Here is a 23,741-nt window from a genome sequence, read left to right as displayed (position 1 = left end):
ATTTGTGGTATGAGACTGTAAAAATGTGTGTATTTCTGATGTAAATTTTAACATTTTTACATGGGGGTCTATGGGGATCGACTCTCTCTTGGAACCAGCCTCTAGTGGACATTAGAGGAACTGCAGGCTTTGGCACTTTCGTTGGTTGCCACATGGGGAAACCACGAACGACAGGGAGAAAAGGGAGCAGGAAAGACGTAGGCTTATAACAAGAACGAAAAAATACTAAAAAAAATCTTGGTCATTTCAGTACTCTAACCTCATTTGATCACATTTTGGTATAATGATATTCAACACTGTGCTCTGTGGTGGCCTCATTTTTAATGAAGTTATTACATTAACAATTGAACCTTTTCGTTCACTTGGAATGCACATGTGATTAATGCTGTGCAATCCCAACACTAAATGGCTTTACATGTATGTGATAGCCACAGGGGTGACAGCAGAACAAAACACTCGAGGGAGAATCACAGAGAGGAGGAGGCGGAGGAGGATAAAATAACAGGTGGGTGGGTGTCCCAGTGGGTCGGAAGTTGAGACAAGAGAGAGGAAAAGTGAAGGAGAATGACAGAAGGATAAAGCATGTAGAGAGATGACAAGAGGGGAACAAACACACTGTAACCTTGCGCCCAGTTTCACTTTTGAGATATTTGACACCTTTCTGCTGTTTATAACTGTTTCACAGCCGGTCGCTAAAAGGCCGCCTTGTCAACACCTCTGATTTGTTTAGCAGCAGATTCATGCGTCTGCAGGTGCTACGAGAAATGTGTCAACACGTGCTCGGACACTAAGCGAGCATCTATTTTTGTCCATGCAATGTCAATGGCAGCGAGATAAACGTGCGCGCTCCCAAGCACAGAAAACAAAACACAACAATGACCTTCCCCGCCAGATCCATAAACACATCAGGGTCACCCATTTAAACAAACATCCAATTGACTGTCTAAATCTCCCAGTGGGTGGATCTGTCAGCACGGCTGTAATTAAATTAAGGGTGGCCATTCTGGATCTGAGTTTAGAAAGCGTGTATGTATTTGTCCGTTCTCTTTTTCTGTTTAATTCCCACACTTTCCCCTCGCTCCCCTCTCTTTTTGTAAAATCTTGACCTTCAGCTGAGTATAAATGGACTCAGAGCTGTCAAAATAATGAGGTAATCAAGCTTAGCTCACTTCCTGTCATCAGTCAGACTGAGATATGTTCAATTGAACACTGACTTGAATCACATCCATCAGCTGTCAGAGGTGATGGATTCACATATTAATAGGCTAATAAAAGGGAAATAATGCAGACAACCTTCATATATACCTCAAGTATATATCATACAATATTAGCTGCATACATGGATATCTGCATTATGTGTATCCAGTAAACTTAAAGGAATACTTCACCCCTCAAATGACACATCAATTACTCAGCCTGTGTTAGATTGAATTTGTAAAGAAAACCTTTTTTTCCGCATGCAGAAGAATGAACGAAGAATCCAAAAATAGAGAAATTCTTGATGAATTCAAGTCATGGGGGCAAAACTATATCAAAACATCTGTTTACAAACTCTTACACACCTCTTGCAGTATTATCCAAGTCCCATTTATCCAGTCAAACGTTCAGTACCTCCCAGACAGACAGCCCTTTCCAACAGGAATCTTAACGGACAGTGAAACTTACCTATGCTCTCTTCAATGCCAGACTCAATTGACAAAAACAGTAATTTTACCTCACTGAACACAGGAGCTGCTGGTCCACTACTGCCTCGATCAGTTAGTTAGTTTGTATTATTGTGTGACTTTGGCATCTTAAATAGTTAGTTCAGATTCACACGTCACATGATAACACAAACAAACAAGTGGTAGACCAAAAGCTCCTGTATCCAGCAAGGTAAAATTACTGGTTTTGTCAATGGAGTCTGGTTTTGAGGAGAACACAGGTAAGTTTCACCTTCTGTTCAGTTACCTGTCGAAAAGGACTGTCTGTTTGGGATGTACTGAGCATACTACTGGATAAATGAGACGTAGGTTATGCTGCAGGAGTTGTGTGAGAGCTTGTAAACAGATGTTTTGATATAGTTTTGCTGTTGTTAAACATGGACCCCTATGACTTCAATTCCTCAAGACTTTTCTGCGTTTTTGGATTCTTCGTTCACCATGGAAGTATGTGAGAAAATTCAACATGACACAGGTTCAGTAATTGATATACAAATGGTCATTTGGAGGGTGAAGTTATCCTTTAATGGTAACACAATGCCTCTGAGTGTCAATAACCGTGTGTTTATCCCCTCTGTGCTATTCCTAAATCTATTGAACGTTGCTAATGACTTGGCTTGAATTGCGCTGTTTACTCCTCCTCTGCTGCCCAGTGAGGTTCACATGATACACGGCCGCCTCCTCCCCAGCAAGAACAACATGAAAGACAAGCAAAAGGGAATGTTATTGACAAGGTCACAGGAAAAGCAAGGGGGAGGAGAGAGGATAATGATAGAGACAGAGAAAGAGATGAAGATGGTGATTTTTTTTTTCCTGCCTGGATGTCAGTGCTGATATCAGCAAGAAAACCCACATTCCTTTGTCCAAGACACACACACAGATGCACACATACACTAACACCGCCTTGAGACAGTCCTCCTACACATTAACATTAACATTAACCAACCCCCCATATTGTGGCGATGATCCAGAAAGAAAGAGAGCAGCAGACATAAGAGGTAGAATTATACGGGAGAAGATGCTCCATCTCCGAGTTCCTCTTGCTCCATTTAGTCCCAATATGTACACTGACCTATGTGTGTATATGTGTGTGTTTGTGTGTGTTACAACTGAGCTTGTGCTCATCCATTCATGGAAAAGTACCCCTGACCGCTCGCCACCCCATATCTGCCAAAGAGCAGCGGAATATCATCAACCCAAAAAAGCATGTAGGGCCTTGATTACCCACATCCATATAAACCCACTGACACACACACAAACACACACACACACACACACACACAAGGCCCGAGGGGCAGAGCGCTGTATGTCGGCAGTGTCTGTGCCCACACACATGAATAAGCTTCATTGAGTGGGGCTCTATTGATGCAGAGCCACGAAAAAAAGTAGGGCATCACCGAGTCTCTCTACCCTCATTCTGCAGCATGCACCCCAACAGCACACACACAAAACTGCAGAGTCAGATTTACCGCTCTATCAGTTCCTGTTATCCCCACACACACACACACACACACACACTGACTAAAAGTCTGTTTCTCAACAAGCTCCATTGATTATGCTGAGGCGCTCGCAGACGGACATCACCGCACTGACACATTCTGCCTTTTAATCATCTGGACTTGACCTCAGCATTTATCTGCACTCCAGACTCTCACAGTGGGCTACTGAGCGAGGGGGTGGACTAGTGTTTTTTTATAGACAAAGACAAAGAAGGTATGCAAAGGATGGAGAAATGTGGAGTATAACCCCTGGAATAACAAATAGGAAAACCTACATAACTGACCCTTCACTAAGTCCCACCTGGCCAGTCATTGTGTAGCATCGGGCCGGCTCAGTGGATTTGGAGCTAAATGTTGTGTCTGGGACACTTTTTGCATTAGTGATACTCGTTACCTAGAGAGGTTGGATAAAGATATATGTTTCTTCCCTGTTCCAAAACCAAAATCAAACCCTGAAAAGTGTAGGGTTAGCTAGCTAGCTAGCTACTGAAGATATAGCCTACAGGGCTTAGCAAATGTAAAGACAAATGACTTTCTTTTTTCTTTTAGATTGATTTTAAGTTCAAGATGAAATCAAGATTAGAACTGAAACAAGTTTACAATTAATTACAGGCTAATTTTAAACAAAAATACCAAAGATTGTTTGTTCTTGATTCTCAAGTGTGAGGATCTGCTGCTTCCCTTTGTCTTGCATAACAACAAAACAAATATCTTTGGATTTTGGACTGTTGGTTGGGCAATTTCATGACATCCCCATCAGCTGAATGAGATTTGTTTCGGCACGTTGCACGTTTTTCTTACATTATTTAGACCAAACTTACTTCATACTTCACCGATTATAACACAACATACTTTAACTAATCGATGAAGTGTAATATGAGATTGTTTGTAACCAGCTAGACGCCGTATTGTTTTGTGTCAAAACGAACGAGCTTGGATTATGTCACCTACCACCCAGCCAACATTTGTATGTAGGTCCCATGTAGGTAGTAAATGGGCTGAAAAATGGGCCCCTAATGGGACTACCCTTGGGCTCCATTTTGACCCCATGCTAATTGCCCACATGGGTGAGTTTACCCAAGCTAGTGCTCCCTGGGTACCAAGAAGGTAAGGGTCCAAAATGGGCATCTAATCTGGGGCCCACTTGGATAACCCAGTCATGTGAGCAAATGGCATGGGGTCAGTATGGAACCCAAGGACTATCCCATTGGAGGCCCATTTTTCAACCCCACATGGGACCCACATACAGATGTTGGCTGGGCAACTGGAGCGTTTATTGGTCTGGTGTGGGGCAGTGCATTCTGGTAGTTGTAGGTTTTGAGGAAAAGTGAACGCAACAGCACTTTATCTCTGGTTCTTTTGGTCCTTTATGAAAACAGCATCTTTACAGCAGTGAAATACTTCTTTAATTAATGACTAACGAATACTGAAAACCATCTGCTCTTATCAAGATAAAGCTGATTCACTGCTATTTTACACCAGTCATGGATAGCAGCAAAACTGCTATTTCTTTATGCAGAAGTGTTGCTGATTATCATTATAATAATTATAATTTGAGTTGTGTGTGCACTCATCTAAGCAGCTGACTTTATCTTCAGTGATACCACAACAGGCTGGAACAAAGTGACAACGTTTTTTTTTACACAAAGACAGACAATTTATGTTTGAATAATTTACACCAAGGCAGGATTAATTATTAATTTGTTGTGGATAGCGTTCACAGAGTTTATAAAGTTACCCCTGAACTCAGCAACTCACACAACAGTGTGATTTTTAAGGCCGTCTGAGGACTTCTTGTTCAGCCTGTTATTATATGATTTAATGTGTTTATCGTCCGAAATGGTCTTTTTCATGAATGCAGTGTAATGATGTAACCGGTTGAAACAGACAGTGTCAAATATTTTCTGTTTGCAAAGTAAACTTGCGGTCAAACCACCTCTGTACCACATATAGTTTGTGGGCCACAACACAACCAGTGAGGAGAAGGTCTGGGTGTAAAGCATCTACAGGGTGAAAATGCTGCAGCACCTGGTCTACACTGTAATGTAATAGCAAACAGTAGCTTTGTCAGACAACAACATGGCAGAAAATGAAATGAGCTGTGCTGGGAGCACTCAGGGTCCTTGGCTTTTCTCTCCTCCTCTCTGTTCTCTCCTCTTTCTCCTCTCTCCTCTCTGTCCTTTGAGCAACAAAATGAACAGAGGCAACACATCCCAGGAGAGCAGAGGAGAATCCGTCTCTGACAGAACTCACCTTCTGTTATCCTCTCACCCAGAGAAACAGAGGGGAGAGGAGGGAGACAAGAGGCTCGAGGCAAATTAAAACCAATGTTGGACAAAAATATTTTAGTAAAAGACAATAAGACAGAGGGAGAGACAGAGAGAGAGAGAGGAAAACAGCCTACAACTGTAATAAAACCTGCTGGCCTCTATTTGTTTTCTTGCAGGGAGTTATATGAGAAAATGGATACCACTCTTATGTTTGTGTGTTAAGTATGTAGCTTGAGCCAGCTGATGGTTAGCTTAGCTTGGCATTAAGACTGGAAACAAGGTGGAAATAGCCTGGCTCTGTCCAAAGGTAACAAAATCTGCCCACTAGACCCTCTAAAGCTCACTTATTAACAAGTGTATTTTTCAACGTTTAATCTGTACAAAAACAGAAGAGAAAGCTTACAGCTAACTTGCACTGTTCGTAGCTTCCTATTTACCATGTTTTTATGCTGAAAAGGAAGCTAAGCCTACATCGTTTTGTTTTTAAATTGCATGTCCTGTTTTTGTTGATATGTTCAAAGAAGTCTTTTGAACTGTATGACCTGTTTTTTTGTTTGTTTTTTTGTGCATTGTTGTATTTTAGGTAGCCTTGTGTAACATCTTGGCCAAGGGACTACAGATGAAAAATAGCCTTTTGGCTAATGCTGGCATTTTTATACCATGTCCATTTATTGATTTGCATAGTCTCTTCTTAATTAAACTAAACTAAATCTACGAAAAACTGTTAGCTTAGCTTAGCATCGAGACTGGAAACAAGGGGGAAACAGTTAGCCTGACTCTGTCTAAACATAACAAAATCTGCCTGAGAGAGCATCCCTCTTAAGCTCTGATGAGTTTTATGTCTACTCTGGTACAAAAACAGAAGAGAAAGCTTCAGGTAATGTTTACTGTTTTTAGCCCTTTATTTATTATATGTTCATATACTAAATAGGAAGCTAAGCCTACATCTTGGAGACAGGTGGCTTTGTTTAGCATGAAGACTGGAAACAAGGACACAAGTAAACTGGCAGTGTCCGAATGTAACAAAATCTGCTAAGGAGAACCTCTAAAGCTTACTTATTTACAAGTTTTATCACATTTGTTTTATACTTAATAGGAAGCTAGGTCTACATCTATGACACAGTTAGCTTAAATTGGGGTTTGTCCAGAGTAACAAAATCTGTCTCAGAACTGGAAAACATACTTATTAACAAGTTGTATCTCAGATGAGAAAGCTTCAGCTATTCTTCTTCTGTTTGTAGCTTCATATTTACCAAATGTTTGCATGCTAAATATGAAGCTAGGCCTACATATAGGGAACAGTCAGCTCAACTTAGCTAAGCTTAGCATGGCAAGTGGAAACGGGGACATTTTTAGCCTGGCTCTTTTAACAATTTGTATTTTTTTTTTTTTACAAATACTGTGCTTATTAGTGAGCTTCAGACGTTCTGGGAGATTTTGATGCCCTTTGATGGATCCATGGATAGCTGTTACCCCCTGTTTCCAGACTTTATGCGAAGCTAAGCTAACTGGCAGCTAGTTGTAGTTTCATATTTAGCTCAGGCATGAAAATGGTATTAATTTTCTCATCTAAAGGCATGGTCACACATGAGAGAATGCAGGCAAGCAATAGTCGTGCTGAATGTGGGCGGTGCCTGATGTGAAGGACACGGAAAGCTACCTTGCTAGCTAATATTAGCTATCCGTCTAATACTCGCTGCCAGCTAGGCAGCATCTTTCATGTGGGGCATTTTGTATTTTTTAATGGACAATGTCAACAGTATCGACTGATAAAACATGGCAACCATCAATGTTTCCACCACACAAGTTCACAAAAGTTGAACTCCACATGATGCACATTTGCTTTGCCACCAGAAGCAAATGTTTTACTTGCCCCTCTGTTCGCATTGAATGGAAGTTAATGGGAAGCAAATGTTCACCAGTGTTAATTTTGTGCATGTGTGACTGTTCCCTAACTCTGAGCAACAGATAAGCATATCAGACAAACTGTGTTAGAATCTTTGCTTTTTCTGAGTTTGTTAACCTCGACCCGAGATGTATTTTGGACAGGACAAATTGGTAACAGAGAGTCTCACCTGCCTGTTATTGAAAACAAAATTCAATTTCATCTGCGTTAATTCTTTTTGCACTCCATTACCTTCAGCATCAGCACACAGCCACCACCCCCACACTAACACTCTGTAATGCTCTCTAGTATCAGGTTTTCTTATGAAACTGATACAGACGCTGACCTTTGAGCCAGACCAGCACCGCCAAATCAGCAGTCTCTCCCTCTCTCTATCACACATACACAGTCGATGCATAAAAATACACCTGTGTCTATCTTAGGTCTGAACATGGAGGTGTTAACAGGCATTAAGGGAGTGTGACTTCCTGTTTACAGTCATGTGGCCAAACATCATCAGCAAAGCAGTAAAAGTCCACCTGCTCAAACACTGTCATCATGTAGCTATTCATGGACGAATGGACAGATGAAAGTAAGCCTTAACAATGCACCACCGTGACAACGTGTCACAATAATGATGTAGTGGTTTCATTACCTTCTGTCCTCTGAAATACTGCCAGCTTTCATGTCTTTCTACCACCAGTCCGCACTGTGCTTACTGCAGCAGCCAGCATGATATCAGAGCGGCAACAACGCCGGAGAGCCAGGGGATTATCGTGTGATATTATCCCATTTGCTGTGTGAAAGACATAATATGAGGAGGTGTCATGCTGCTGGGAATATCTGCACTGAAATCTGGATTGAAGTTAGGGAGAAAGGGACGCCTGCAGACAAGAGAGTGGAGTCTTTACACGGCAAAGATACAACAGCGAAATAAAAGATTGATTTCTATCCAGAAGTCACAGCAGAGACCACCTGAACGCCAGGAAAAAATGTTAGCATTGTACGTTTCTGCAAACTGAGGATATGTGACATTTGTATTATATTGTTATGTAGCGGATGCGTTGAACCTTTACTTTTCTTTACATTTCAGTAGCGCTGTGGTTAATGTGTGCTTAGGTTTAGGCATTAAAACCTCTTGGTTATGGTTAGGCGCACAATCACAGACAGAGACACCGTCAATGTCTCGCAAAAGAACTGTCTTGGCAGGAAACGCAGCGGTGTCTCAGTAAAAAACAACTTCTTTTTGTGGCACTATGCCAACAGGAAATGCAGCGATGTCTCAAGGAAAACCACTGCCTTTTGTGGCACTATCCAGACAGGAAACAGAACAATGTCTTGGTAAAAAACAACCTCTTTTAATCACTCTATCCACGCAGGAAATGCTGCGGTGTCTCAGTAACATTAAACGCTTTTCATGGCACTATCCTGGCAGGAAACACAGCAATGCCTCAAGAAAAACAACTGCTTTTTGTGGCACTATCACAGTAGAAAATGCAGCGATGTCTCAGTACAAAACATTCGCTTTTTGTGGCACTATCATGGCAGTAAATGCAGCAGTGTAAAACAACCAGAAAGAACAAAAATAGTTTGAGGATCGCACACAGATATGTCCATCAGCAGATAAAAAGTTTTTAATGAAGCCTTTCAAGCATTTTTAAGGACAAAGCGCTTTCAGCCATCCGGCCTTCATCAGTGTGAGTTACAAGACTAGCAGTGCATGCACTGATTTAACAGCTGCAGTGGAGTCTGCAGATCAGCTGTGTTCAATCAACAATCACCTGCAGACCAGGTGAGTCTGCAGATCAGCTGTGTTCAATCAACAATCACCTGCAGACCAGGTGAGTCTGCAGATCAGCTGTGTTCAATCAACAATCACCGATACAGACCCTAGAGTGGCACGTAAGATGGTACATGCTTCACACAATATATTGAAAACAAAAGACAATAAACAGACAATCCAATATCACATTCATATGTGCTGAGTTAAAAAACACATCTATCAACAACTCCAGCTGTTACTGAAAACATCAGGTATGACTACCGTTCATACATCAGGACAGGTAAAAGTTGATTAAATATATAACAGTTGATCACAATTTGGACATACTAAGGTTCCCAACATAGACTCCATGTAACCTGTCTGGGAAACTCTAAATGTCAGATGTAATTTGTATTCATATTTATAAATATAAGGTTCCTCAGAAAAAACAATCTTCGAAAAATCTATCAGAATTTCCTAAAAAAGATTTCATTTTTAATTTTTTCAATTTCTTTTAATGACATGGGTGGAGAGAAACATGGAGGCAAGTTTGTGTCAACTGTTACAAAAACGGGCACATACTGAAATCCTCGTTCATGCCAGATGGAAAAAGAGTTTTTAGTTTGTGGATCCAGGCACATTCGCGTTGTTACAGTCTTTTTTCCTGGTCGCCACCTCTGCAGTTCAACACCACCTTCTCAATGCTGATACATTTGAGATCTTTAACCCTGTGTCCATGTTCACAGAAGTGGCGTGCTACAGGGGATGTCATGTTGGCCCGTTTAATGCTGCTTCTATGTTCATTCAGCCTGATTTTTAATTTGCGGGCTGTCTGACCTATATAGTATTTCCTACATGGGCAAAACAGTAAGTAAATGACATGAGATGTGTTACAGGTAATGAGAGATCTAATGTTATACTCCTTTCCAGTGTGTGGATCGTGGAATTTGTCGGTTTTTACCATAGTGTCGCACAAAGTGCAAGATCTACAAGGAAAACTACCACACATAAATGATTTAGGTCCAGCAGGACAAGAATCAGCCTTCACTAAACGGTCTCTCAAACTAGTGGCTCTTTTGTAGGTGAATAGAGGTGGGTATTGAAACGTGTTATTTAGCACTCTGTCAGATGATAAAATGTGCCAGTGTGTCAAGACAGTAGATTTGATCACAGAGCTGAAAGGGTTGTATGTAAGGATGTAATTTGTAGAATGTACTTTGTTTTGCTTCTTTGTCTTGGTAAATAGCGTTTTCCGTTCAGTTTTGTTTACAGTCTCCAACGCTGAGTGAAGGCATGATTCGGGATAGCCTTTCTGTCTGAACCTGTGGAGCATGTTTTCACTCTGACAGTTGAACTCCTCCAGTTAAAACAACCGCCTTTCATGGCGCTATCCAGGCAGGAAACGCAGTGGTGTCTTAGTAACAACAACTGCTTTTCGTGGCACTGTCACAGCAGGAAATGCAGCAATGACTGTGTACAAAACAACCACTATTTGTGGCACGTAGCATCTGATTGCTAAAAAACACCCATGATTGGCAGCTAAAAAGTCACTGGAAACAGCAATGACTCGCTGAAAAACAACTGGTCTTGTTGTTTGTTGGTCTCAAACTGTGAGCTGCAGCGGTCTGCAGTTTGGCAGGCATCTCAGCCAGGTGTTACACTATCCAACAAACCCTCCATCTCCTGATGAAAAAGTCAGCTCATCTATGAAATGTTTAAGTCTAACATATTCATGCTTTGCAGAAAAGTACCATGCCAACATTTGCCTCTGGCGATGGGCTGACAGAGACAGACTGCACACACTGTGATTTGCCAAAGTGTTTTTGACTATGGAGCTTTACGTGCATTTGCATTAAACAAATCAAAGTCTAACATCCATTGGAGGAGAAAGGCAAATGCTGCATGACCGAGATGTGACTCTCTGAGGTGCACGCTGGGGTCGGTACACTCCAGCCCTCATCGTAACATCAAACACATCAGTCGATCCGCGTGGGAGGGGGGCATCATATGACTTGTAGATCAAGAGCACCTGCTGATGGCAGACTGACACGCAGCCAAGAGCTCATCCGGCTTTGAAATGTAAACCAGTCCACGCTCAGACGAGGCTATGCAGCGCTTCTCAACTTAAGTTAGAACCACAGCAGGACCATAAAGGGAGGGGGAAGCTTGCAAACAAGATGACAGCCGTAAAAAAAACAGCAGCTTAGGGTTATAGATGTCTCTGACAAGATTGCATGTACGCAGACAGTCTGTTTGCCTTCAGTGTGGGGAGGAAACATTTGCATTGCAATGCTCTGTCAGCAGACAAACCACTGACACAGACAATGATGCTTTGATGTTGACATTCAGCGTCCTGCTGTGATTTGAGCAGGTGTTCCCTTCTGCACATGCGCACACAACGCAATCAATCTCAGTGACAGTCAGGGATGCAGAACAAACCAATAACCACATGCGCACCTTCATATTTAAATAAAACATCCCCTCACTGTATCCTGATTTCAGTCTGATTGCATGTGTGCAGCAGGCACGTGTAGATGCACGCTCACACCGCCTGTTTCATCTCTGATTGGCTGCATGAGGTGACAGACTAACTGTATGCCTGCGGTGCATGTGTGTGCGTGTGTGTGCATATGTGCGCGCTTGTGCAAGACCCTCTGTTGCGAGGAAGGGGGTCAGAGCCAGAAGAGGTGATTGGCTGGTGAGGAGAGTCACAGCATCAGCACATCCTTAACCCACTGCCCTTCTTTTCTCTCCTCCAGTCCATCCCCCCCTCCCCCATTAACTTAACTCTGGCAGCATACTGTAGGGGCACACACACACATGCACTTACACGTCACCTATAGAATCTCTCTGTCTCTGCACCCCCATCTCTTTCTCCCCACACGCACTCAGACCTGCACGCACACAAATCCCCACTGCGCCTCCCCCCTTTAAATGTTAAAGAATGCGACTTGTGAACGTGAGAGTGCAGAGTAATGAGGCTGTCAATATCGTCTGGCGACAGATCATCCCTCGAAAGGTGAAGAAGGTTTAAAAGGTCAGAAATGTGGCTCGCGAAACGACCGAGGAATTAATTCCAACGCACACAGCAAACAGGGACACTGAAATCATGGCCTTTGAGGGTGCCTTTTGCTCTCGAGGACTACCCAATTTAGAAATGAGCATCATCGACAGGGGATGAAATGACACCAGGATGCAGTTTCTTAATCTTAAATTGCTAGAATCGGAAAACAGAATCCAGAAAGACCGAGGTGCGTAAAAGGCGCAACCGTGCGGTTTCTCCCTTCTCAATCTGGACTTCTTTGAACCAGCCATCCCTTTTTATTTCTCCCTCAGCGACACAGAGGATCAGAGAGGAGACAATAAATGGAGCCAAAGTCAGCCACATCATGAAACCAGACAGCTTTTGTGTCGCTTAGACAGACAGCCCTGCTATTCTCGCCTCAGCAGGTATCAGTGTTGCGGAGGACAAAGAGACACCAATGAACCCAAAGACACAGGATGGTTAATGGAGGGTGTTAGGGGCTCGATGTAAATGTGGGTGCACTGTTCTGAGAGGATCGGAGCATCGACACAGGGGCTGAGCTGCAGCTCTGGCTGATGCAGATAGTCGGTATTCATCATTTAATTCTATTAAGTGAGTCTAAATTTGATAAAGGTTTGTTTTCAGCCATAAAGCCATTAGAGCATGTATTCATGGGCAGCCTCTCTGTGTGTCATTCCGTCCACCTGTCTCCATAAATGTCCATATGTTTATGAAGGTGTCGGTTCCAAGTGCGCGCACTGACCGTCTGTGATTTAATGCCCCACTCACCTCGCAGTCATACAACTCGCTGAGCTGCTCGATGATCCACTCCTCCAGCACGAGTCTTTTCCGCAGCTCTTTCCTGTCGTACTTGACCGTCACTTTGCCCTGTTTCTTCTGCACCGGGTCGTCCGAGCCGGTGATGGGGCCGGAGCCCACGCAGCCGACTCCGGGCGCACCTTGGAAGAAGACGCGGCTGCCGGCGGTGGGCAGCGGGGCGCTCGTCTCGGTGCTGGCGGCCGACATTGCGGGGGGGGAAAAGCGAAAGGGTTTGTTGTTTGAGAAATAAAATGTATGAATGAGCGGGGGCTGCTGTGCTGAGGGGGAGACTGCGAGCTGCACAGCAGACAGGAGAGTGGTGAGGAGCTTTTAAACAGCTGCTATTTAAAGCGCAGCGCCGGAGACAGCCGAAGAGGCGGAGCGTGCGCTGCAAGAAGTGAGCATCCGAGGAGCGTGTCTGGGGTTAAAATTTAAATCTGTGCTTTCATTACAAAGGAGAAGATTACCAGTTGCCAAGTCTATGCTTCATACGGGGACCTTCATGTAATAATTGTAAAACACAGCAGCACGTGATCAATCCACCACTCCTCAAATTGGCACAGTATTGATGGAAGCTCTGCTGTGATTTCAACTGGAGACACTTGACTCTAAAAGATGCCATTTCAGGTTCTGACGCTTGTTTAAAAAGTAAAAACGTCTTTAAAGAGCTACCCATGTGATAAAAACACATCTTAAAGTTGGTATTTTTTGCAGTGGGCCAGCCAAATTCCCTCAATGGTGCTCGTCTGTGCACCAGCGCGAGCAGATGCTGGAGAGCTTCAGCAGAGGGTTTTCCCCACTTCTGGCCGAGCTCTCCTGCCACCTTGTGTCAGTATTTATCTACCGAACTACATCTACTGAGTATATTTATGTTTGTGTGATTCATATATGTGTGTAGGAGAGGATGATGTGCACCTGACACTGGATCACCAGCATGTTTTCAAGTCAGACAATTCTGGACCCAAAGATTTCAGCCTGGCGCAGGAGGAGAAGTCTTCGCGCCATCTGTTGGTCATGTGAGAATTTTTAGATTTTCATCTCATGAATACTGTATGGCAATCAGCAGCATGAGCCTGATCACATGTACACAGTATTTACATACTGTGTACATGGCAAAACATCATGCTGTTCAATGACTGTGCACTTCTGTTCACATCACATTTTTTGGCTAATATAAAGTAAAATAATCCAAGTATAAAGTCCTACGATGCACACCTGGTCCTGCAGTTTTCCTATACATACATACATACATATATATATATTTATCTATTTATTTATTATGTGATTAAGTTGCAGCCTTAAGCTAAAATTGTTTAAATATATATATATCTATATTTTTGCCTTCATCAAACTGCACTCAGTACCCCCAAAATGACAAAGCAAAAATGGATTTTTATTTATTTTATTATTATTTATTTATAATGATGATGATAATGATGATTATGATGATGATGATGATGATGATGATTATTATTATTATTGTTATACATTTTTTAAGTCAAATTGGATTTTGGTTAGGGTGGTACATGATGGTTCTGCCCATCAAATGAGACATTCAATCTTGACAAACAAAAATAATACAAACAGGGTAATAGAGATCTGTTCAAGAGGGGTACATCACCTCCCAATCTGCCAAAAAACAATCAAAATAATACAATTAAATTTGAATAAATAAACACATTCAAATTAACAGTGATAATAATATATATAAAAAGGAAAAAAATGTATTGATTCCTTTTTATATTATTATTATTAATATTATTATTATTATTGTTATTATATTTATTTATTTATTTTTATCCACAAATTCAATGAAAAGGAAAATAGCAAAATGTCACATTGACATAAGTGTTCAGACCCTTTGCTGTCACACTAGAAATTTAGCTCAGGTGCCTTCTATTTCTCTTGATCATCTATGAGATGTGTCTACATTTTGATTGGCTCCTACCTAAGGTAAATTCAACTGATTGGCTGTGTTGGGAAAGCTACTTTTAAAAGCTTTGCAAGCTACCAGTTACTTAACAGTGAAAGAAGTTGAGCCACAAGAAATAAATCTGGTTTGGTGTCTGAAAGCTACTTAGAAAAAGTTGTTTTAATTATTTTGTTTAAAAAAAGATTAAATTGACAAAGTACATGTGATATGAAATTTAAACGAACAAGTCACATGCCAACAGAGAATGCCACTCAACTGAGTTTATTGCAAAAACTGCTGACTTGACAGGTCATAGCTACACCAAAATAAAACCCACTCTTCATGGAAAAGTGCAGGAATGTCAGCTTTGGCTTTTTCGACAGTGTCCATCAGTCAGACATTGGCCTTCAGAAGCTATATTCCACATTACACTAGGATTACCCAGTTAGCGAGGTCACTTCTAAAGTATCATGCAACACCTTCTCTGAATAATTGTAGTGAAAAGAGGTTACATTACAGTAGCACTGGAAAACCCCTTGGCTGTGCCTCGAAATCCTGTCCATGGATATCACAAACAGAATCATAGACAAGGGGCAACCCTGGTGGAGGCCAACACCTACTGAGCACGTGTTTGACTTTGTGCCAAGTGCATGAACGCAGCTCTCACTTTGGTTATACAAGGACCGGATGGCTCGTAACAGCGACACCGGTACACCCTAGTCCCGCAGTACCCCCACAAGACTCCCCGAGGGACGTGGTCATAAGTCTTCTCAGAGTCCACAAAGCACCTGTAGACTGGATGGACATAAAGCTGCAACATAATGAATGAACACTGTATGTCACAGCAGACAGAGGTAGAGATTCTCACTTTAGGATAAAGTAATGATTGTTCAACTGAAATAAATACCAGAAAATATTAACATAAAGCCTACTTCCACTCTGCCAGTTGGAGCTGTACTTTCTTACTGTAGAACAGAAAGTACAGAAAGAAGAGAAGTATACAGTGCATTCATGACCTACCTGAATATAAACTTTAGACTCAACTCATTGACTAACTGTGACTTTATAACTCTGACTTGTGTAGGTCATGGTCTGATATCTTGACACAAAAGAGCAGCAGCCCATCACAGCGGAGCAGAGCTGCGAGCTGAGGGCACATTTCTCACAAAGGTAGCTCTGACTCAGCACAAAAGCCCACCCTCTGATAACAGTAGTAGTGTTTCATAACATCAGGTCTGCACTCAGCTGACTGCCTGTGTCCTCTTCTCTCCCCTCCAGCAGTCATGGCTCTCCTGTCCGTCCTCACGCCTGTCCTGGCGGTGGTCCTGTGTCTGTTGATAGGCTTCATGCTGGTGAGGTCACGGGAGACGGAGACCACCTCGACCTCTGTTAAAACTGAGAGGGCGTCAAATACAGGCTCCAGACCGTGGGTGGACCAGGACTTACAGGATGATACAGAAATCACAGCAAAAGAGGACGGTAAGAGCTGAAGAGGAAGTTTTTTTACTGGACAGGGATGATCTTCTTTTACAGGCAGGTCAAAACAAATAATATATAGACCATAACCACCATCTGGACACGATATAAAAATTTGGAATAATGTAAAAACCCTTGATCAACAGGTGCATGTATGTTTTTTTTTCCTTTTGACCTTTTCTTCACAGCTGGGTTAATCAGTAATAGTAAATGACCTATATCCTTTTTGTACATACAGAGAGAGTGATCTTTCTCAATGTCTTTTACATGAATCATGCAATTTATTTAAGACTGCACCAAACGACATACTGTAAAAATGATAGTTGGATTTTTAAAAGGATGAATGAAATGAAATGAATAACCTGATTTCTGGTTTCACCATAGCCTGAACCATAACCAGGATAAGCCTCATAAAAAGGCTGATTTTGGAGTTGGTTATGGCACATTGTCCAGCCAATTCTAAAATTAAGAGTTGTAACTATATTTTGAGAGATTAAAACTATTTTGAAAGTTTGAAAATAACATTTATATTTTTATTGTATTGCTTGATGGCAAAAGTAATGAGACATTCCTATTGATGAATTGCTTAAAAATGTTGTTTGCTTTTTTGTTTGTTGAAGGTGGCAGTGCTGTTAGGGCTGAGAAAGCCTGTGAGTTTATCTTCTCTATCTCCTTTAACTTTAGCTTATATTGGAGTTATATGTAGCATGTGACATAGGGTACAGTGAATGTGCTAAGAAAGGTAGTATCGGCACGGTCACTACCTGGAGCTCGCATAAACGGAGCCTGGGTTTGTTGAAGGTGGCATTGCTGTTTTGGCTGAGAAAGCCTGTGAGTGTATCTTCTCTATCTCCTTTAACTTTAGCTTATATTGGAGTTATGATATGTACATTCTCGGAACCCATCAGCTGGGGGCAGACCCCTGATTTTTTGGCATTCTGGTTTGAGGAGACGGATTTCCATTTCCAACTTCCATTTATATATAAGTAAATATGCTGAACCATTGTGATGGATTCAGAGTTTGCAGTGACGCCAATTATGTTCCGCCTCGTTAGTTCACCGCACGGAGCGTTTAACCTGGCAACAACTGCAGCTGGCTCAAACGTGATTGGTCAATATCACATGGACTACAAACAGCCTAGCACCGGAAACCAGGGCTCTTCCACTCTTCTTCCGGAGGAAAGATCTCCGGGGTTTGCCTACAGACTCTACATTCACTGAATGTAGAGTCTGTATATAGAGACTATACTATGTAGCATGTGAAATAGGGTATGGTGAATGTGCTAGGAAAGGTAGTATCGGCACGGTCACTACCTGGAGCTCGCATAAATGGAGCCTGGGTTTGTTGAAGGTGGCAGTGCTGTTTGGGCTCAGAAAGCCTGTGAGTTTATCTTCTCTATCTCCTTTAACTTTAGCTTATATTGGAGTTATGATATGTAGCGTGTGAAATAGGGTATGGTGAATGTGCTAGGAAAGGTAGAATCGGCACTGTCTCTACCTGGACTTGCATAAATGGAGCCTGGGTTTGTTGAAGGTGGCAGTGCTCTTTGGGCTGAGAAAGCCATGTGTAATGTAAGGTAAAGGAGGTTGTTGGGTCGGTGCGGGAAGCAGTGAGAGCTGGCATTAGGAGAGTGTCAATGGGACACCAGAGATCACTGTCTAGCCTCCTGGAGGTGTCGTGGGACCAACTAGACGAAACGCTGGTAAAAGGAGGTTCCCACGTGATGACCCCAAAGACATGTTAGTTATCACTGCTCACTGGTCTGTATAGTTAAGCCTTGCCATAATAGCTTATTATAGGGCTTAGGAGGTTATTCACTGAGTGCTGATCCTTTCTCTAGAGCACAAATTTCTTGTGTTTATTTGAACTAAAAAATAGGCAAATATTCCATGAAATGTTCATGTTTTCAGGTTTATTTGTATTTCTATTGATTGCTTCCATTTTTTGGGACAATAGAATTTTAACGTTGTGCCAACATACCCCATGATTTGGGCTGTTTGGCACAAATGCACATGACCCTAACAACAAATCATTAATTTTAAAAATTAGTACAATTTAGCATATTTATTTATAGCTCAGACATGAACCTTTCATTTGCTGATGGTCAGAATATTCTAACATACATTTTTCCAGAGAAATACAACTACTTTTTACTCCACTGCATTTATCTCATAACTTATCATGACTTACTTTGCAGATTCACAATACCAAATATAATCAACAAATAAATTATGATGTTTATTTTATAGGTTACTTTTTACTTATTGCATTGTCCTGTGTTTTTTTTTTTATTAAGATAGATAAACACACACAACATATAGCAACACACAGCACAGTACACATATACATATACATATCTGGGGGTCATGTAGTCACAGCTAACCCTCCCTCTGGCCACCAGTTTATAGTTGCTATTAGCATGTTAACCGATTCCCCTGAATAAGGACCATAACATATATACATACACATACCGTTTACTTATTCTAGTTGCTCTGTGTTTTAAAGGTTTTACTCATTAGACTGATTGTTTACTTATTATGTTGGTTTGTGGTCTTTTATACTGACGTGTCTTGTTTGCATTATCCTCTTTGCTGCTACTGTCAAATATTTACAGGCCTTTTCACCACCACAACTTTTATTAAGTTTTTGAATGCAGAATAACAGTGCATTTCTACACTGTGGTATTGCTCCTTTTAGTCAAGTAAAAGATCTTAGTCTTATCTTTGCCTTTTGATTGGAATGCACCAAATGAAGATTAAAGGGACAGTTCACCCCCCAACAAAAAAACATTTTTTTTTTTCTCAGAAGGAAGTGTGCATCTACCCATGGTTGAGAGGCTTGTGACAGCAAGAGAGGTAAACATTAATGGTGTCTTCCTCTGCTGAGCTGTAACGTGAGCTAACTCAGCTGTGCTAGGTGAGCTAACAGTAGATGAAGGCTTCCTTCTGGGCGGTGATATGGTTGGCAGAACTGCTCACAACAAGGTCTGTGGATTATCTTGAGTAACCAGGTCATGAGTTCTGTAAAGAGACATTGCTGTTGAGTTTTTCAAATGTATTTTTTGTAATTGTTTTGGTATGAGTTGCTGACTGTTGGTGATAACAGCTGTAGAGATGTTTTCCTTCTCTTGTCCATGAGTAGATACACGCTTCCTTCTGCGCAGTGATACGGTTGGTAAGTGTAGGTCAGTATAAAGAAAATAGCTCCTACGTGAACCTGCTCACAACAAGGACTGTGGATTATCTTGAGTAACCAGGTCATGATTTCCAAATTTCTTTTTTGTGCGCTTTGAGCACCACAAGCTGAGTGCCATCTAGTTCTATTACATTTGAGAGAAGGCAGACATCTCTACGGCTGATATCTCCAACACTCTGCAACTCACACCAAAACAATCTAGATTGATATAAACCACTGCAGGTAAGAGGAGAAATGTGTATTTTTGATTTTTGGGTGAACTGTTCCTTTATGCTACAACTTGGATTGCCTACTGGACAAAGTGAGTCTAACAATTATTGTGGAATTATTAATCAAAAATTGTTTCTAATGCATTCTTAGTTATGACTAACTTTTCAAGAGTACCAATTTTGCCATTGTCCTTACTAACACCTTTTGAATTTTCGTATCTGAAGCTGCTCACTGGTCGTCCATCTTGTGTGTCATCCTTGTAGATGATGGTGATTGGGTGGACAGCAATGAGGAAGAAGACCGTCCACATGTGCCCTACTCACCAAAACGTTACTCCGAGGACACAATGCTGGAGAGATCCAAGGATTTTTACACCCTGATGAACCAGCGGAGGTCTGTCCGATTCATCAGCCCAGAGCCGGTCCCACGAGAAGTCATCGATAATGTCATCCACACTGCAGGCATGTGCACATCTACAAAGGACAAATGGACCACTCTAGAGTTTAGAGTTAGACGCAGGTGTGTAATGTTTTGGCCTTTCTAATCCTCTCCATCTTCTGGACAGGTACGGCTCCTAGTGGAGCGCACACAGAGCCCTGGACGTTTGTTGTGGTGTCAGACCCAGAGACGAAGCACCAGATCAGACTGATAGTGGAAGAAGAGGAGGAGGTCAACTACCGTCAGAGGATGGGGGACAAGTGGGTCCACGATTTAGCCAAATTAAAGTGAGCATTCATACTTCTTCCACACTGACACCATTCAATCCCCATTCCCTAAATTTAAGACTCATACACAATGATTATTAGTCTTTTTGGACCAATGTAAAGCTGAATTTTCTAACACTTCTCACAACTTCCTTCCTCTTGCAGGACAAACTGGATAAAGGAGTACTTGGATGTTGCTCCGTACCTCATCCTCGTTTTCAAACAGACCTATGGGATTCTACCAAATGGCAAGAAGAAGACACATTACTACAACGAAATCAGCGTCTCCATATCATGTGGAATCCTGTTGGCTGCTTTACAGGTGAAGAATAACATCAACCTTTGAAATATAAATTGGTCAACCCCTGTTTATTCGGTCATAAATGCCATTTAAACAAAAGGATGTAAGACAGAGTTTGAAGTGTTTATGAAGCTTTATAGACCCTCTTGGAAATGCATCCACATTTGAAGATAAACTTTTATTTTACATGTCTGTTAAAGCAACTAAAGGTCTGCTCTTTCTGTCCATTTCCCAATCAGAACGTGGGTCTTGTCACGGTCACATCGACCCCTCTAAACTGCGGCCCCCAGCTCAGGCTCCTCCTCAAACGGCCAGCCAACGAGAAGCTGCTGATGTTGCTTCCTGTAGGTTATCCTGCATCTGACGCCGCAGTGCCTGACTTGAAACGCAAGCCTCTGGATGATGTAATGGTGCACATTTGAAGACAAAAATAGTTTTTTCTTCTCCATCTTTTTTACCCTGAGCTGAAAGAGATGTTTTAATTGTGCTAAATCTATCTTTAACAATAAGCCTCTGTTTAGAAGGAGCAGAGAGCAAAGCGTTGTTGCTCCCATGTTCATCATCAGATACACAAGAAAAAAGGGATGACATCACTCTCTTTATGTACTTCAAAATTAACCCCTGATTGACAAGTATATAGTTTAATATGCCACTGCCAAAAAGCCCTACTGTTTTCTTCTGCCATGTGCAGGGGACAGTTAATAAATGGCAAAAGAAACAACCAATCGTGCAAAGTTACTTGACGTAGAACTGCCTATTCAGTGCAAACAATAAGCATCTAATAAAGGTAGTTTTTTATTAATAACATATTTTAGAGTCCATCGTTTTTTTCTATTAATTCTAATCATTTTAACAGTTGAATGAACTGTGTATATCATTATTTGGGATGAGATCTGATCTTACTGCAATATAATGAACACTGGTCCGAATGTTAAAGGGACAGTCCACCCTAAAACCAAACATACATATGTTTCCTCTTACCTGTAGTGCTATTTATCAGTCTAGATTGTTTTGGTGTGAGTTGCAGAGTGTTGGAGATATCGGCTATAGAGGTTCTGTCTTCTCTCCAATATAATGGAACAAAATGGCACTCAGCTTGTGGTGCCCAAAGCGCCAAAAAAATACATTTGAAAAACTCAACATCAATGTGTCTTTCCAGAAATCATGACCTGGTTACTCAAGATAATCCATAGACCTTGTTGTGAGCAGTTTCATGTAGGATGTATCACCGTGCTGAAGGAAGTGTGCATCTACTCATGGACAAGAGAAGGCAGACATCTGTACAGCCGATATCTCCAACAGTCAGCAGCTCACACCAAAACTTCTTCTTCTTCTTCTTCTTCTTCTTCTTCTATGAAAAATATGTATTTTTGATTTAGCGGTAGACTGTCCCTTGATATTAATCAAACAACCACAAGGTCAACCTCACTCTTACCAAACAAACTGAGAAAGTTGTTTGCTTTGGGATTGCTGAGTAGATTGTTAAGAAATGTAATGCCCTTGGGCTTTAAGTGAAGAGTTTGTCCTATATTAATGACCAGCGCAGCTCTTTTTTTCCACAGAAATGTAAATAATAAAATATACTTTAAAATAGCTATTCTATTTTTTAAGTCACATCAATTAATATAAATGGGGAATGATTCATTGATATGCACAAGTTTATGTGTATCTTAAGTGGTGTCTCACTCCGAGGGGGGACAAAACCTCTCAATAGGTAGGTACCTCATGAGGGGATATGGTTTGACATCTTTGTTATTTTAGCATAATATTCAGTAGACCATTCTGCAGAATCATGACCCAAACCTGAAAGAAAATTGTGCCGGTGCTCCCTTTTTTTGAGTAAAGTCTTAATGATGGGATTGCTGTGAGACATCCCAGGTAAAATTGTCATCTCCAAAAATGTTGGAACTAGGTGCAACAGTTGCAGAACCTGACCAAGTACATTTTTAACGAAGACATCAGGTAGCCTATCTCAAGGTTCAAGATTCAAGATTAACTTTACTGTCCTACAAAGTGGGTAATTTGTCTTGGGCTCTTCATTCATACTGCAGCCATAAAAGTACAACATACAAAAAAATAAAATACAACATAAACAAATCAACATTATACACAAAAAGTAACAAAAACAAAACAAAATAAACAGGAAAAACAAAACAAAAACAAAAGATAACGTTGAAATAATTGTACACAAACGCAAGTTATCAAATCATCATGATCCAGTGCCTGTTCTGGCTTTATCTGCTTCCATTTAAAAGCTTTATAGACATGGGTATAAAGGATTTTTTAAAAATCTGTTCAATCTGCATCGAGGCACTCTAAGTCACCTACCAGAGGGCAGCAGCTGGTACTCTGTGTGCAGAACACAAGATGAGTCATTGACAATCTTAATTGGCTTGACTTAGAGTAGCCTGTTCATAAGTAGTCTGCAGGGAGATGTGCTCTTTGACACTCATGATTTTCCATGCAGTATTGATCAACGGGAACATTTTGGTTTTTAAAAGGTTCATTTTTGACATTTAAATCTGACTGCCAACTCAAAAACCATTCACACTCAGCTCCTGTGTCCTTCCTTAATTTCCACCTCGGGGGTCAGTGAAGAAGAAAGGCCACATTTCCAAGGACAGATTTCACTGTTAATATACCAGCCCAGCAAGTTTCTGTTAGAAGATGGACATCAGACCATTTGTCAGTGTATAAAGCATTGCAGATGACAGAGGAATTACAAATTAAAAAGGCAATTCTTTATATGGAACTTTGTACAGAGTTAATAATATAAATATTGCTATAACATTTATGTGGATTCCATTTTATTTTACTTTATTATTTTCATTTTATTTTATTTTATTTTATTTTACTTATCCTTTATCTTATTTTATTTTACTTTTTTATCTTTTTTTTCATTATTTTATTTTACTTAATCCTTTATCTTTTTTTTTTTACTTTTTTACCTTTTTTTCATTATTTTATTTCATTTTACTTGAC

The 23,741-nt window shown here is 41.1% G+C and overlaps 2 protein-coding genes across 2 annotated transcripts in view; one reads left to right on the top strand and one right to left on the bottom strand.

Moving 5' to 3' along the window:
• Window positions 1-13,262, bottom strand: part of ppp1r14c (protein phosphatase 1, regulatory (inhibitor) subunit 14C) — a 37,060-nt gene extending 23,798 nt beyond the window's left edge. Inside the window, exon 1 of the mRNA XM_049590379.1 lies at window positions 12,931-13,262. Coding sequence (XP_049446336.1) covers window positions 12,931-13,167 — 237 coding nt within the window. The 5' untranslated portion in view covers window positions 13,168-13,262. The remainder of the gene's footprint in view (window positions 1-12,930) is intronic.
• Window positions 1-21,566, top strand: part of iyd (iodotyrosine deiodinase) — a 63,009-nt gene extending 41,443 nt beyond the window's left edge. The window contains exons 2-8 of the mRNA XM_049590374.1: window positions 13,859-13,976; window positions 15,957-16,042; window positions 16,151-16,351; window positions 20,018-20,215; window positions 20,320-20,479; window positions 20,624-20,780; window positions 20,999-21,566. Of these exons, the coding sequence (XP_049446331.1) occupies window positions 16,156-16,351; window positions 20,018-20,215; window positions 20,320-20,479; window positions 20,624-20,780; window positions 20,999-21,181 (894 nt within the window). The 5' untranslated portion in view covers window positions 13,859-13,976; window positions 15,957-16,042; window positions 16,151-16,155 and the 3' untranslated portion in view covers window positions 21,182-21,566. The remainder of the gene's footprint in view (window positions 1-13,858; window positions 13,977-15,956; window positions 16,043-16,150; window positions 16,352-20,017; window positions 20,216-20,319; window positions 20,480-20,623; window positions 20,781-20,998) is intronic.
• Window positions 21,567-23,741: the final 2,175 nt, after the last annotated feature.

The sequence above is a fragment of the Epinephelus fuscoguttatus genome, linkage group LG11 (assembly GCF_011397635.1).
Source record: "Epinephelus fuscoguttatus linkage group LG11, E.fuscoguttatus.final_Chr_v1".
Taxonomy (NCBI): domain Eukaryota; kingdom Metazoa; phylum Chordata; class Actinopteri; order Perciformes; family Serranidae; genus Epinephelus; species Epinephelus fuscoguttatus.
Note: the sequence above shows the minus strand (reverse complement) of the source record. Positions and strands in the feature narration are given on the sequence as shown.